Source organism: Pholcus phalangioides, unplaced genomic scaffold (assembly GCF_987345545.1).
Source record: "Pholcus phalangioides strain wild (caught in Gottingen) unplaced genomic scaffold, Ppha-v1.0 ptg000015l_1, whole genome shotgun sequence".
NCBI lineage: Eukaryota > Metazoa > Arthropoda > Arachnida > Araneae > Pholcidae > Pholcus > Pholcus phalangioides.
This window is the reverse complement of record NW_028301608.1, coordinates 68,809,133-68,822,098: the sequence shown is the minus strand read 5'-3', so window position 1 is coordinate 68,822,098 and position 12,966 is coordinate 68,809,133. Positions and strand designations below refer to the sequence as shown.

Genomic DNA, 12,966 nt, shown 5'->3' with positions numbered 1-12,966 from the left:
AAAAATAAAACGATCCCGATCATCCAGGACCCATTCATAGTGAAAATATTTCTTGTTTATACTGTTTGTGAGAATTTTATTATTAATGGGTATGCCCGCCCTCTGCAGATAGACATCTTAAAAAATGAAGTAGATCAGCTCACATTAGCCCTCTTCAAGCGGGAAAACCACTGAAAACAGACTACAGCTGAGGGCTTACGAACCAGATTCTAGCAGGATTAGAGTAAGATACACCCCCAAAAATTCCTTCCAGTAGATGATATTTCGATCAGTTTTCTCTTCTTTAGTTTTCTAAAGTTATTTTGCAAAAAAGTGAATTCTAGGAGTAGCTCGCATGTACAGTAGGACTTCGGCCAGGGAAAGAGGGTTTTGGAGTCACTTCAGATTCTGAAAACTTTCATTAATTAATCATTATTAGATGATAACTGAAAATTAAAAATATAACAACCTGCCAATCACAGGTTAACTTATTTAGCTTGATGGTGGCTATTTCCTCTATTGATCCAACGATTTTGCTGCAACAGTTTCGGCGAGTTTGTTGGAACCAAACAAAACTGCTTCAAATTTATTAGATCTCTATCTTTTAATATGTGTTTTTCTTGAAAATGTTCGCCACTCGTGTAAACGAAACATCGAAAGTCAAAACTATACTTCATGTCGGCCAAAAAACCTGAAAACTTTGAAATTTAATTCTAGGTCAGGGAAATCTTTCAGTCAAAATTCGTAGGAACCTTGCTTAGTTAGAAGAGGTTCTGCTGTACTGTATTAATAGTAACCCATCGGTTTAATTTGATCTATCTCCTTTACTTTTTTTTATAGTTCAACAATAACTTAAGTGTTTTGAAGATGAATAATGTAACATGGTACTCTTCCAACGAAAAAAAATTCAAGGACTATTCAAGCACTTTTCAAGGTAAAACTTAAAAATTCAAGGACTTTTTTTACAAAAGCATATTTTTAACATGAATAGGCGCATATTTAATTTTGATTAAAACTTTCAGAGATTACATTTCTACCTACTTTATTTCACATCATCTGTAATGAATAAAGGAGGCCACATACACATATATATCATACAAAACATATGACACATTGAATAACACAGTTCGTGCCTGTCAATTTCCTCATTGAAACGTAGTTTAGTCTCTAAATATTGCAATTAATTTTCTTTTAAAGACTAAAAAAAAGAACTCTTCTAAAGATAAAAAAAAAGATTAAATTATTTCTTTCATTAATTCTGAATTTATTTATTTCATTATTGCTGGAATAATTTCTTTCATTAATTCTGGAATTTTTTCATCAATTCTGGAATTATTTCTTTCAACAATTCTGGAATAATTTTTCATAACTTTTGGAATAATTGCTTTCATCAATTCTGGATTTGTTTCTTTCGCTAATGCTGAATTCTTTTATTGATTCTAAAATTATTTCATTAATTCTGGAATTATATTTCATTAATTTTGGAATTATATTTCATTAATTTTGGAATTATATTTCATTAATTCTGTAATTCTTTCATTAATTTTAATTCTTTCTTTCATTAATTTTAATTCTTTCTTTCATTAATTTTAATTCTTTCTTTCATTAATTTTAATTATTTCTTTCATTAATTCTGTAATTCTTTCATTAATTTTAATTCTTTCTTTCATTAATTCTGTAATTTTTTCTTTCATTAATTCTGGAACTATCTCTTTCATTAGCCACTGTGGTGGTCGAGTGGTTATAGTGACGGACTCGCGATGCGAGGATCCGGGTTCGAACCCCACAGTGGTGGTCGGTTGAAGTTGGTTTTCTGTGGTTTCCAACTTCAAGGCGCAAATGCGAGCCGATCTCCCCGTTAAAAAGTCTCGCCACAGAGAGCAACAGTCCTACAACGATAAATCATTCAATCATAACACTTCACTCATAGTTAGAAAAAAACTGGTGGCAGATGGCAGCACGACACATAACAAGCATTACACAGGAACAAACTTCACGTCAGGTTTCACTACACGTACACACACATTCCCGCATGTACCGATTCGTTGGGGGGTTCCGCGGGGGGTTGTGGGCGGGGTGCATGTGTGGTGTAGCAGTAGTAGGTAGGGCTCGTAGGTAGGGTAAAAAAGGGCTCGGGATCCATGATGTTCTTAAGTACAGCCACCTCGTTGGGCGGTTTGCCTGTTGTGGCGTTGTATTTGTATTTGTTGTATTTGTAGAATTAATTTTGGAATCATATCATCGATACTGAAATTATTTCTTTCATTTATTGTTTTAAACTCCTTTAAACAACTATGGATGCCATTAGAAAATAACGGAGATGCGCTGACATTCAACGCGTCATGTGATCTTCCAAGTAATTATGTAGACCACTGACGTCATACCAGCGCCGGTACTAGAACGCGGGAGGGGGGGGGGCAACTGCCCCGGGTGGTAATTTTTAGGTGAACACCGTTATAAAATTATCGAATTCCGAATTGGTGGGGGCGGCAAGACAATACAAAAATCCTAGTTATGGCCCTGCGTCATACTCCCTCCAGTAATATAAGCTCAATGGATTTCAGAGCCGATTCACCCATTGAAGTACAGCTTGCATTTGGCGACATTTTTGTCTGGCACACTTAGCAACCAATCTTGATAGAAGGGATTTTTCAGCCACACAAGTAATTAAAAGTACACACACTTGTTACTCATTTTTTGTTTTCTTTCTTTAAAGAACCTTATACAACCTTAGACAGCATGGGCGGAGATACGGGGGGGGGGGGGGTGTGAAGTTGACTGATCTAATGTATATATGCATATATGAATTGACATCATCGTGTCCCCCCCCCCAGACTTCCAAGTCAATCTCCGCCTATAGTTGACAGTAATCAGAGGAAGCTTCGCTCACTTACGGACCGAAAGGCTGAAATTATTTCGGCAAAAATTATGACACTTTTTTATTAAGATATTGATTTCTCAAGTCCTCCAGAAAAAACACCTTGTACAAAAGTTTCATGACTTCCAACGACTCCAAATACGTCTACATACGATCACAGGATACATGCTACCATAAAGCCGGGTTTTCCTAGAAGTGGGTTGTTGCAATACCTTCTAGAACAGAAGGACTTCTACTCTAGAAATAGGTATTGGTTGGTTGTTGGGGGGGTCAGAGTGTGCCGACTGAGCTGAAGAAAAAAAACAATGATCGGAAGTTCATTTTGAACTCTAGCTTTTATTCCATAAAAGTTGCAAGGAAAAAAAAACAAAATCATTAACGATCATAAAAGAAATAAATAAATAAAACGGCCGACAAATAACAACCGGCAATCTCAGGGACAAAAAAAACAATCCCGACATAGACGCGGAAAAAAACCAGCCTACAGTACAAAGCCGAGCTCCCGTGAGGGTGAGAGCATGCCGTCAGCGATTTACATATTGCGTCGGGCCGAGCGGTTCCACGTGCACAGAGAATAAAAAGGGAAAAAACATTCCAACATAGGTTTTTGGCGCCGCATGAACCGAACTGTATCATTTCGCGTCGACAGAAACGTTTTACATAATCACACTACGCGTTTGTGTATTCCTACCGTGGCGTATCAGCTCACGGCCCTGCTATCAGCTACTCTGTCATCTGCATGCTCCAGTTTGAAGGGAAGCACCGAGCTCGATGAAGGGAAGTGAAAGAAAACAAAAATGAAGAGAAGATCGGTAAAACGAGTGGCGCACAACGCATTTGACTCCTCCAGAAACAGTCGGCCAATCACGCCCGACGTAAAACACTGCCGTGTGAGGCTTGTTGCGCTCTCTAGGATCTAGGTTTTCTTATTATTGGTGAGTGGACGGCGTGTCACACTGGGCGATTCACTTTGCACGCGGCACAAAAAACCTGCTCCTACGACAACTCGGCTTTATAATAATGGGGAAAAATGTGCTTTAAATCCAATTATCCAGGGTTATTGTCTACTAAGGCTTTTTCCCTGTGCTTTGCACTTTTTTAAGGACGTCACTTACGAAGTAAAAAAAAAAAAGTGGCAAAAACTATTTCGGAAAACACAAATTTTTCAAGGACTCTCGCAGAATTCTTAAAAAAAAATTCTTTTTCAAGGACTCTTATTTATTTTCAAGGACTTTCAAGGCCTTGAAAATTAACTTTTTTTTTTCAAGGACTTTCAAGGTTTTCAAGGACCGTACGAACCATGTGTAATAATGTTAAATTCTTGTAAAATGTATCAAATCTATCAAATGTACAAAATGCAAGCATACATACCCTAGCCAGATACAAAGGTTGACCCTTCACAGTCAAAACTTTATTCGCTTTTCCAACAGCATGCCTAAAAAGCAATAATTATAGAGGCAAGTGAATGCAAAACATTTCAATTCATTAGTAATGTAAATTCCTTGTACTTGTGATGGTTATTTTTTACATGCATTTGAATCTCCATATTTAAATGTAAATCACATGTTGATTACAAGGGTTCAGAAATATTTTGCAAAACAAGTAAAACCTTTTTGAGACTGTCGTGGAACAAAAGATTTGTTTCCAATATTTCTTACAGGCAAGTTTGCTTTTAAATCATTTTAGATTATCAGCACATTTATAGAACAAATTAGCAAATCACAGTATAACTGTACTCTAACAATATATAATGTGGAATTTTAGAAAACCCATCAAAAAAATATTGAAAATTTATCTGCATTGAATTGTTCTGGGTAAAAATGATGGAAAAAATGTCATATATACAGAGTTGCCAACAAAGAAAATATTGAAAAAGGTGTTATGGTTGCAAAATGTCCCATTTATACAGGATTCAAGAACCATATATGCATGCATTGCATTGCACTGTATATATTTTTGAGCTATGGGAAGACTCTCTAAGCACTCATTCTTGGTGGGGGAGAACTCAAGTACCTTGAATTTCTAGCACCTATGTATGAGCATTGTGTTGGACTCTCATTGTGAGGATCCAGGGTTGAATGGCGAACCACCGACAAGCAGCGGTGGTTGGCTGAAATCAGTTTTCGGTGGTTTTCCAACTTCAAAGCATGAATGCGAGCTGGTCTTTTATTTAAAAAAAAAGTATTTCTGCAGAGAGCAGGCAGACCTACAACACGATACTGACAAAACATGAAAGCTCAACTATTTCCCCTCTTCATGTCAAAATATGGAACACAGAACAAGCACAATTCTGACAACATAAATATGATAGTGCCACACATTCTGGCATGTACCAATTCATTAAAAATTCTGCAGAGGAATGTGTAAGCGGCATATGTATGGTTAAGTAGTAGCACCTATGTATGTATGTTAGAAGAAATTATCAAATAAAAGATGAATGTGCATTAAAATTTTATCAGTATTTTACTTTTCTCAATTGAAAATTTGTAAATAAAACTTACCTTAACTGAAATAAATAGTGTACTAAAATGCAGGGCTCCAGCTGTTTATAGCATTCATATAATACTTCATCAAACCTACAAGAATATAATCAAATTAATCTACGCAGTTATTTGTACAGATTAATACCTTTTGTGTAGATTAAATTACCTTTTTTCTCCTGTAATTTTGAAAACAAAGTTATCTGGAAAAAGTTTTAATTAGTTAGTCATAAGAGTTTTGCCAATTATAAATTCTACACAGAACTTTCATTTCCAGGCCATAAGTTAGAATAGAATACATGCTACTACAAAAGGCTTCTGATCACAAACAGTTGCTCTTTAGCAACACATTTTCCTTTATAAAATCTGCTATAGTAACCTTGTGCATACATGCGACTTGTTACCACTTCCTAGTAGCTTCCAGTGGATGATCAGCCTTGATTTTGAGTTATAAAAATCCCCAGAAAAGTTCTCACCTTCTCAGATGGAAGCAAGTAATGTGGAAATAAGAAGCCAAAGGTTGAAATTTTTTTTAGAGAGAGAGATTAGCCACGTTAGTTCATTTTAAATACAGAATCAAACATAAATTTTACAATTATTTCTCTTCATGTAAATAGCAATAAATTTCCTACAAACTATAAAATTAAGAAGTATGAAGATTTCCATATATACCATGGCTGTATTATTTTTAACAGTTGTATAAGTCATTGTTCTACCTGGATATAATATCAAGAAGAGCCATAGCCTGAGGTTCTATGAGCCGAGATAAATCACAATCCTTCTTCAAATCAATGCCACAATTTTTTTTTATGCTGAAAAAAAAAAAAAAAAAAAATACCGCAAAATTCAAATAGGAAAAATTAGCAAAACTTGTTAGAGAATACTGGTATAAACTTTGTCTGTAAATAGATGTCTGTGGTTTTATATCATCCATCTATGGCCCTATGTCATCAGATATATGTGGATATATAATCAGTTTACAACCTTTGCAGCACCACAAGTCCCATTTACACATGCAATAAAATGTCCTAGGAAGTTATCCGCTGCAGGGATTTTTGCTACAACCCATTTACATGCCGTTTAGTTTATGCCGGTATTCCCCCTCTTCTTTCCGGAAGTCGTTACTGGTGAAGTGGGTTGAACAAAAGTGGGGTTGGTTCAAAATGACTGACAAAGGAGCTTAGAGTAGTTTTTGCGGCACAAAGGATTATGGGAGAGGAGGTCTGAGTCACCCACCATTATTCCGCAACAAAGATGGGACTCTTTTGATGGATCTTTGTTCCTCCTATTTTTTCCCCCCATGAGGAAAAAAAGTTGTCATGCAGGTAATAATCACTAAAGCGACTCCCCAATCTTGCACATGTAAATGGGGGCTACAGTTCCAGTAAGCTTCTAAAATTTGTTTGTGCCTCCCCATGACCTAATTTCACAAAGGTAGAACTTTAAAAAAAACTCATCACAAATTAGTTTCAAACATCATAAATTCGCCCCTAACTTGGAAATGTCTCACATGTAGTCCAGGCAAAATTACAACAGAAGATTGTAAATTGTTTCTTAATTGGAAATCATTACTGAACAACATATCCAAAATCAGACCACAGGAACATTCTTAAAACCGGATTTTAACATCCTGTTTACGTGTGCAAGATTAGGGGATACCAAAACAGCTATATTCTCCTCATAGGCAAAAAAGAACAAAGATTTACATCCTATTGGTGGATTTTCACTCCTACCCCATAATCCTGTGATTTTTTCCTATTGCCCAGAAAAAACATTTTTTTTTTCTCTATTGTGAAATGAAAAACTGATTTTTTCGTTTTAGGTTGTGCTTTTCGATACTCTGAAGAGTTTTTTCTAAGACTTTTTGCGCATTTATAACAAGTAATTTCCTGCATAAAATGGACAGTATTGATATTTGTGTGATTTGTGAACAAGAATTAGACAATGAAGCTGACGTAAAGTTTCACAAAATGAAGGAGATGGTATAAATGAAACCAGATGGAGCCGTAAGAGCGATGTAGTTCCAACTGCTGGAATAAGTGTTCATGTTTTGTGTTGGAAAACGTGTACACTGATCTGATAAAAAAGAGCATTGAAATTACAAAACGGAAGGCTAGACGAGAAAAAGTATCAAGGAAAAGTTTTTGCTTACTGCATTCAAACTTAGGTCGTCCTTATGCACAAACAAATATCTATATAAAAAAATTCCATTAAAAGAGAAAAAAAATTAATATGGGAATTAATTTAAGAAATAGCTCCAGCATTAATGATAATTTTGACACTGAAATTAAGAATTCGGATTTCATTAAAAATTCAATATTAATAAAAAAAATTATAATTGGGCAGAAAAATAATTAATAAAACAATCAAAAACTACTCACAAAAATAGTTCCAGATTTAACCCATTTACGCCAAAGGTACCAAAAATTGGAAATTTTGAACAAAGTAAGTATTTTGTGTTTTATTTACCTAAAATAATGTAAAAAGAAAAATAATGGTTCATTCCATCAAATCTTGCTTGAGGTATTCCATATGGTTGCCTCACGTGTTGACCTGGTTCTCCATATTTTCCAAAGGATTCTAAATAGAATCATGCAACCCTTGTTCTAAAATTGAGCAAATCCAGCTGATTATCTACTGCACAAATTCTGTATAGTTGCCAGGCAGTATTTATGGCCTGGTCCAAAAGGTATGTTATCGAACAAAAGTACCATTTCTTACCTCTTATAGACACCATGTATTTGTTCACATTCTGATCAAGTCGATTAACTTCACCAATGTGTTCATTATAAACTTTCACCATTCTTGGCTGTTGCACAGTGATAAGGACTTCCTTTGCTGATGAAAATCTGCTAGTAGTCGCCAATGTTGCCACAACCACAGAATTAGAGCAATGGTCACAACATTATTTTCATTCCATTGACAAGGGATAATTTCAGCTGTTTCATCCACTTTGTAGTCCCATGTCTCCCCCCCCCCCCCGCCTTTTTTTCAAATCATTTTGTTTCACTGGAGGACACTTTTCAATTTGATTTTCTCTAATGGTACCTGTGCCTTTTATATCCGTATCTTTTAGTTTCTGCACCAGTTTGAGACTCGAAAAGTTTGTCAAAACAAGTGTGATGATTTATGGGATGTCACTGATGTATGATGTTGGCTAATTTCACCATCAGAATCATTCCTCTTGCTTTTCCCCCCCTTGATATGATTCAAACCATAAGACATATTCAAGAGTTGTATATCCAGACCATATTTTAAAACCAAATCTTATTGGTTTTCCTCTGAGATATTGCTTGCACCAATGGTATCCAAAATATTCACACATGGATTAATTTACATTGTAAAATCCCTCTGTAGGAGTCAGTTTTTTGACTGAAGTTCATTTAGATCAGGAGATTCATCTCTGTTCCATTCACCAAACACAGGGACAAGTTCACGATCACACCATTTTCTGTTAATTTTTTAAATTCGAACCTTCTTCACTGCCACAGCAGATAACTCCTCATCACTGGAATCTAAATCGGGCACAACTTGCGCATGAAGTAGGCTTCCTGGAAGATTAGTCCAGGTTCCACCGCCATCTTCATCACCAGAATCTTTGTCGGTAGTATGTCCAGCTGCAGTGTCAGGTGGTTCATTGTAAATATCAGCATAATTTGGGCCAACTCCATCCTCATAACCCTGTTCTTCAATACTAATTAGTAAATCACATAGGCGTTTTGGCATCTTACTTGACCCATAAAGTTTGCTTGGAGGTACTCCTTTGCAAAATAATAATAATAATAAATTTAAAAAAATAAAAGATATATATACATATATAAGCTGGTAATCTTTATTATAAGAGGGGTTAATATTAATTAAGGATATTTATAATTGATGCATACATCTCGAATTTGAGTTGCGTCATGATAAAAAGATAAATAAAAACTACCTTATGTGCCTAGCGTCCTACATCTATATAGGTCCCAATATTTTGATATGATATTGCAGGGCTCGGCACGGGTCACTTTTTTCACTAAAAGTCACTTTTTTAGAAACTGGTCACTTTTATTACGTATTTTCAGGCCCAGGTCACTTTTTCCACTTTTTTAGCAAAATAAACCTCGGTCTCGCGCGCTTTTCTGCTGTCAGTGTTTTTCTTTTCTTCAAGGAGGAACTTTACCTGTTCAATATCGCTAATTTTCTCCCTCCCTTCATTGAACCACGATCGAAGGCATCTTATCTTCCCGGGAGCATACCGTGTGACGTCAGCATAACTTGATTTCAAGGCGCTTGGAAAAAGTAAGCTCCTTGGTTAAAGAATCGTCATTTTATGGAAAAGCCTGTCGGAAAAAAAACTAGCATAAAAGGCGTACTTACAACAAAGAATTTTTTCCCCCCTATACTACCATTCTTTCTTATTTCCCCACGTGCTCACTCGTTCTTTCATTTTCATCTTATTTTAAAATTGATCCTTTATTTTATTTGTTTTGAAAAGTTTTAGTCCTAAGGGCCAAATTCCTTTCTCTGAGCATCGAGCAAGTTACATTTGTTGTTTGTTCTATCGTTACTTTTGTTAATTTTTTTAAATGTTATTTGAAATGACGATTAGAGAGCCCGTGCAGAAACTAACTTACGCGCAGCGGGAGAATACCAAAGCGCGTATTAAAGACGCGTATTATTAATACGCTTTGGAGAATACTCTTGTAGCTGGCCAAGGTTAAAGAAGCTCGCATGTATTTTGAATTTACTTACAATAAAAAAAAAATCATCCGATTGAAAATCGCGATCTATCGACAAATAAAATTCGTACTATTTCTCTAACTGGATTTAAATCTCAGCACGAAACCGTACCCCCAAATTTGATCGAAAGGAGAACTATTTATGAAAAGATCACAGAATCCTGCAATTCAACATTTAGTTTAACACAAGGGTTTCCAAATCAGATGAAAATTTGTCATCAGGCTGATAAAAACTCAGTTAACGTGCATGCGAACCGTAACTGAAGGCGGATTTAACGATGGGCACACCGAGCGCGCCTTTGGCCCCTACTTCACATTTTTTTCCTAATTTAAAGGGCCTAATATTAATTTTTTATGCCCGGGCCGTAACTTAATTTAGAGCATCTTCACGATACTGATTGTTGACTTAATATTGTTGGATTGTTTTCTTTTTTTTCTCTCCATGCACGTACGGGAACTGGTTGTTCCGACGCTGTATGCAAATCGGCGGCGGCGTACCCTCACGGGAGCACGGATATATAGACTGGTTTTTTCTTTATAGGTGAGATGTCTGTTTTTTCCGCATGGATGTATGTCGGGATTCGATTTGTTTCTTTCTTTTGATTGCCGGCCGTATTTTTGATGAACGAAAATGATCTTGTTTTTGCAACTTTTATGGAAAAAGAGTTCAAAATGAACTTCTGATCATTGTTTTTCTTCAGCTCAGTCGGTACGTTCTGCCCCCCAAGAAATATCGACATCTTGCGCGCCATTCTTGATGTGTAAAAAAATCTTATTTTTAGACCTCGGAAGTTATTAAAACTTTTGTCTCGAGTCTGTTATGACCGCAATAGGAGAGGGCGGGGGTCTGGTTCGACGGGTGTTGAACGAGGAAAGGTGCCGAGTTTACTCATTTTCTGTTAAAAAGAGTGGATACCGGCCCCGAGCGATAGTAAATTTTCGTTCGTACTTGCGACCCGGATTGCTACATACCGTGATCAGATCCAAAAGCGGGGGGGGGGGGGGGGGGGGCAATGCCTTGCCTTGGACGGCGTTTTTGATGGAATGGTATATTTAAGAAAAGGCAATAAAAATTCCTTTGCAAAATTATCGAATTTCACAGTCAAGGGGCAGTAAAATTACGTTTCCCCTCCAGAAAAAACAATTGTATTACGGCCATGGTAAATCGGGTGTCCCGGATGGGGACAAATTCACTATTTTTGTTCGTTGAAAGTTACGGGAGGAGTCAGCGCTAACGTGGCGACTTGTTTTCGCGCTAAAATAGGTAGCCCTGACAGCGGCATCCATAAACTCTGTATCAACCGCATTTATAAACCCTGTATGTTGTTGATTCGATTTTTCTGTTCATTTCATCCTAATTTTCCGTATTTCCCGATATATTTCTATCGATTTTCGCATATTGCCGCATATTAGGTTAATTCATATTATAAATTATATATTTTTTTGTAATTTTTTGTGTGCCCTTTGTCAGCCATCTTGAATTGACTACCGCAAAACGGCGATTCCTTGGCGCGAAAAAAAGTCGCCACTTTGGTGCTTACAAGGTTCATGGGAAATTTACCGGGGAAGGCCGCTGAGTCCCTTTTTCTGTTAAAAATTACGGGGGGAGGCCAAAATTATACTGTTTCCAGGGGTAGGAACACTGCGCCAAAATTAACATCTTGCGCCATCCTGCTCCAATAGTGTTTTCATATTTTTCTGCGCCAAATAGCTAATTTTGCTTCGTATGTCCAGAATTTCTTAAAGGACGCCAAAAATTTTTTGCTCCTGCTTACCGTGAAACGATTCTTTCTAAGAGCTTGTTTTATATATATATTCCACTGTACGCCTTATTTAAACTGTCGGCCTTTCCATCGTGCAACGTGATTGTGCAACTGAAGATAGTTTGCAATGGTCTTTTAGCTTTAAAGTGCAAATGCGAGTCAGCTGCCGTTTAAAAAAAAAGTCGCCACTGGAAGCAGCAGAAATTACTGTAGTCGATCGTCATTGCGTCAAATCCAGATGTTTCGTGAAAAAAATTTCCTTTCTGGAAGTAAAAAGTGTGTTTTCGCCGAATTACGAATGTTAATTTAGAAACTTTGCCGAATAACGAGTGTCAGATCGCTAATCTCGCCAAATAATGCGTACTTAATCGCCAAACGTCGTGTTGATTCTTCCGAAATTCTCCCCCATTTTGCAACAATTTCTTTCCGAGTATAAAAAACTTATAGAAAATTTTTTGCTCATTTGAAGTGCTGCTGTTCAAGACAGCAAATAGTGCCCTCAGTAAACAAAAATCATCTTAAATAGACTGGTGTGAAAAATTTTATGACAGCCTCTCTTTCAAACAAGGTGTCAAAAGCCTGAAACACCAAAAACAAGCTGATGAAAAGATTTTTGATAACAAAAGACAGTGCAGTTTTATTTTGAAAAGGGATGAGGGTTAACGAAAATATTCTTGTTAATTTCCCTGCTCCAATAAATATCTGCTCCAAATCCTATATTTTGCTGCTCCAAAACTGATCCGAATCCTATATTTTGCTGTTCCAAATCCTATATTTTGCTGCTCCAAAACTGATCCGAATCCTATATTTTGCTGTTCCAAATCCTGAATTTGCTGCTCCGAATCCTGAATTTTGCTGCTTCAAAGCTGCTCCGAAATGGACTTTGTCACTTCCCACCCCTGTGTTTCTGGGTAAAGGAGTAAATGTGGTTTTTTTTTGCACGGGTGTATGTTGTGTAAAAAAGGGAAAATGTATATTTTTAAAAATTTTTCTCTCGAAAAGCAAACAATTTCAAAACTGGTTATTTTCTCCCTCACCCAAGGACAGTATTATTTTGGTGCCCCGCCTGTAAAATAGTACTCGCCCACTTTTCTCAGTCCAGCCATAGGTGGAGATACTTTAAGGTCTTAGGGGTGTGGCACGAT

General features: G+C 36.6%; 1 protein-coding gene across 4 annotated transcripts in view; it reads right to left on the bottom strand.

The window, feature by feature from the left end:
• Nucleotides 1-12,966, bottom strand: part of LOC149076599 (putative arginine--tRNA ligase, mitochondrial) — a 69,522-nt gene that overhangs the window by 3,667 nt on the left and 52,889 nt on the right. For all 4 annotated transcript variants that reach the window (XM_089244204.1, XM_089244203.1, XM_089244205.1 and 1 more), the window contains 3 exons: nucleotides 6,054-6,149; nucleotides 5,359-5,433; nucleotides 4,229-4,292 (listed from right to left, as the gene is read on the bottom strand). In XM_089244204.1, coding sequence (XP_089100330.1) covers nucleotides 4,229-4,292; nucleotides 5,359-5,433; nucleotides 6,054-6,149 — 235 coding nt within the window. The remainder of the gene's footprint in view (nucleotides 1-4,228; nucleotides 4,293-5,358; nucleotides 5,434-6,053; nucleotides 6,150-12,966) is intronic.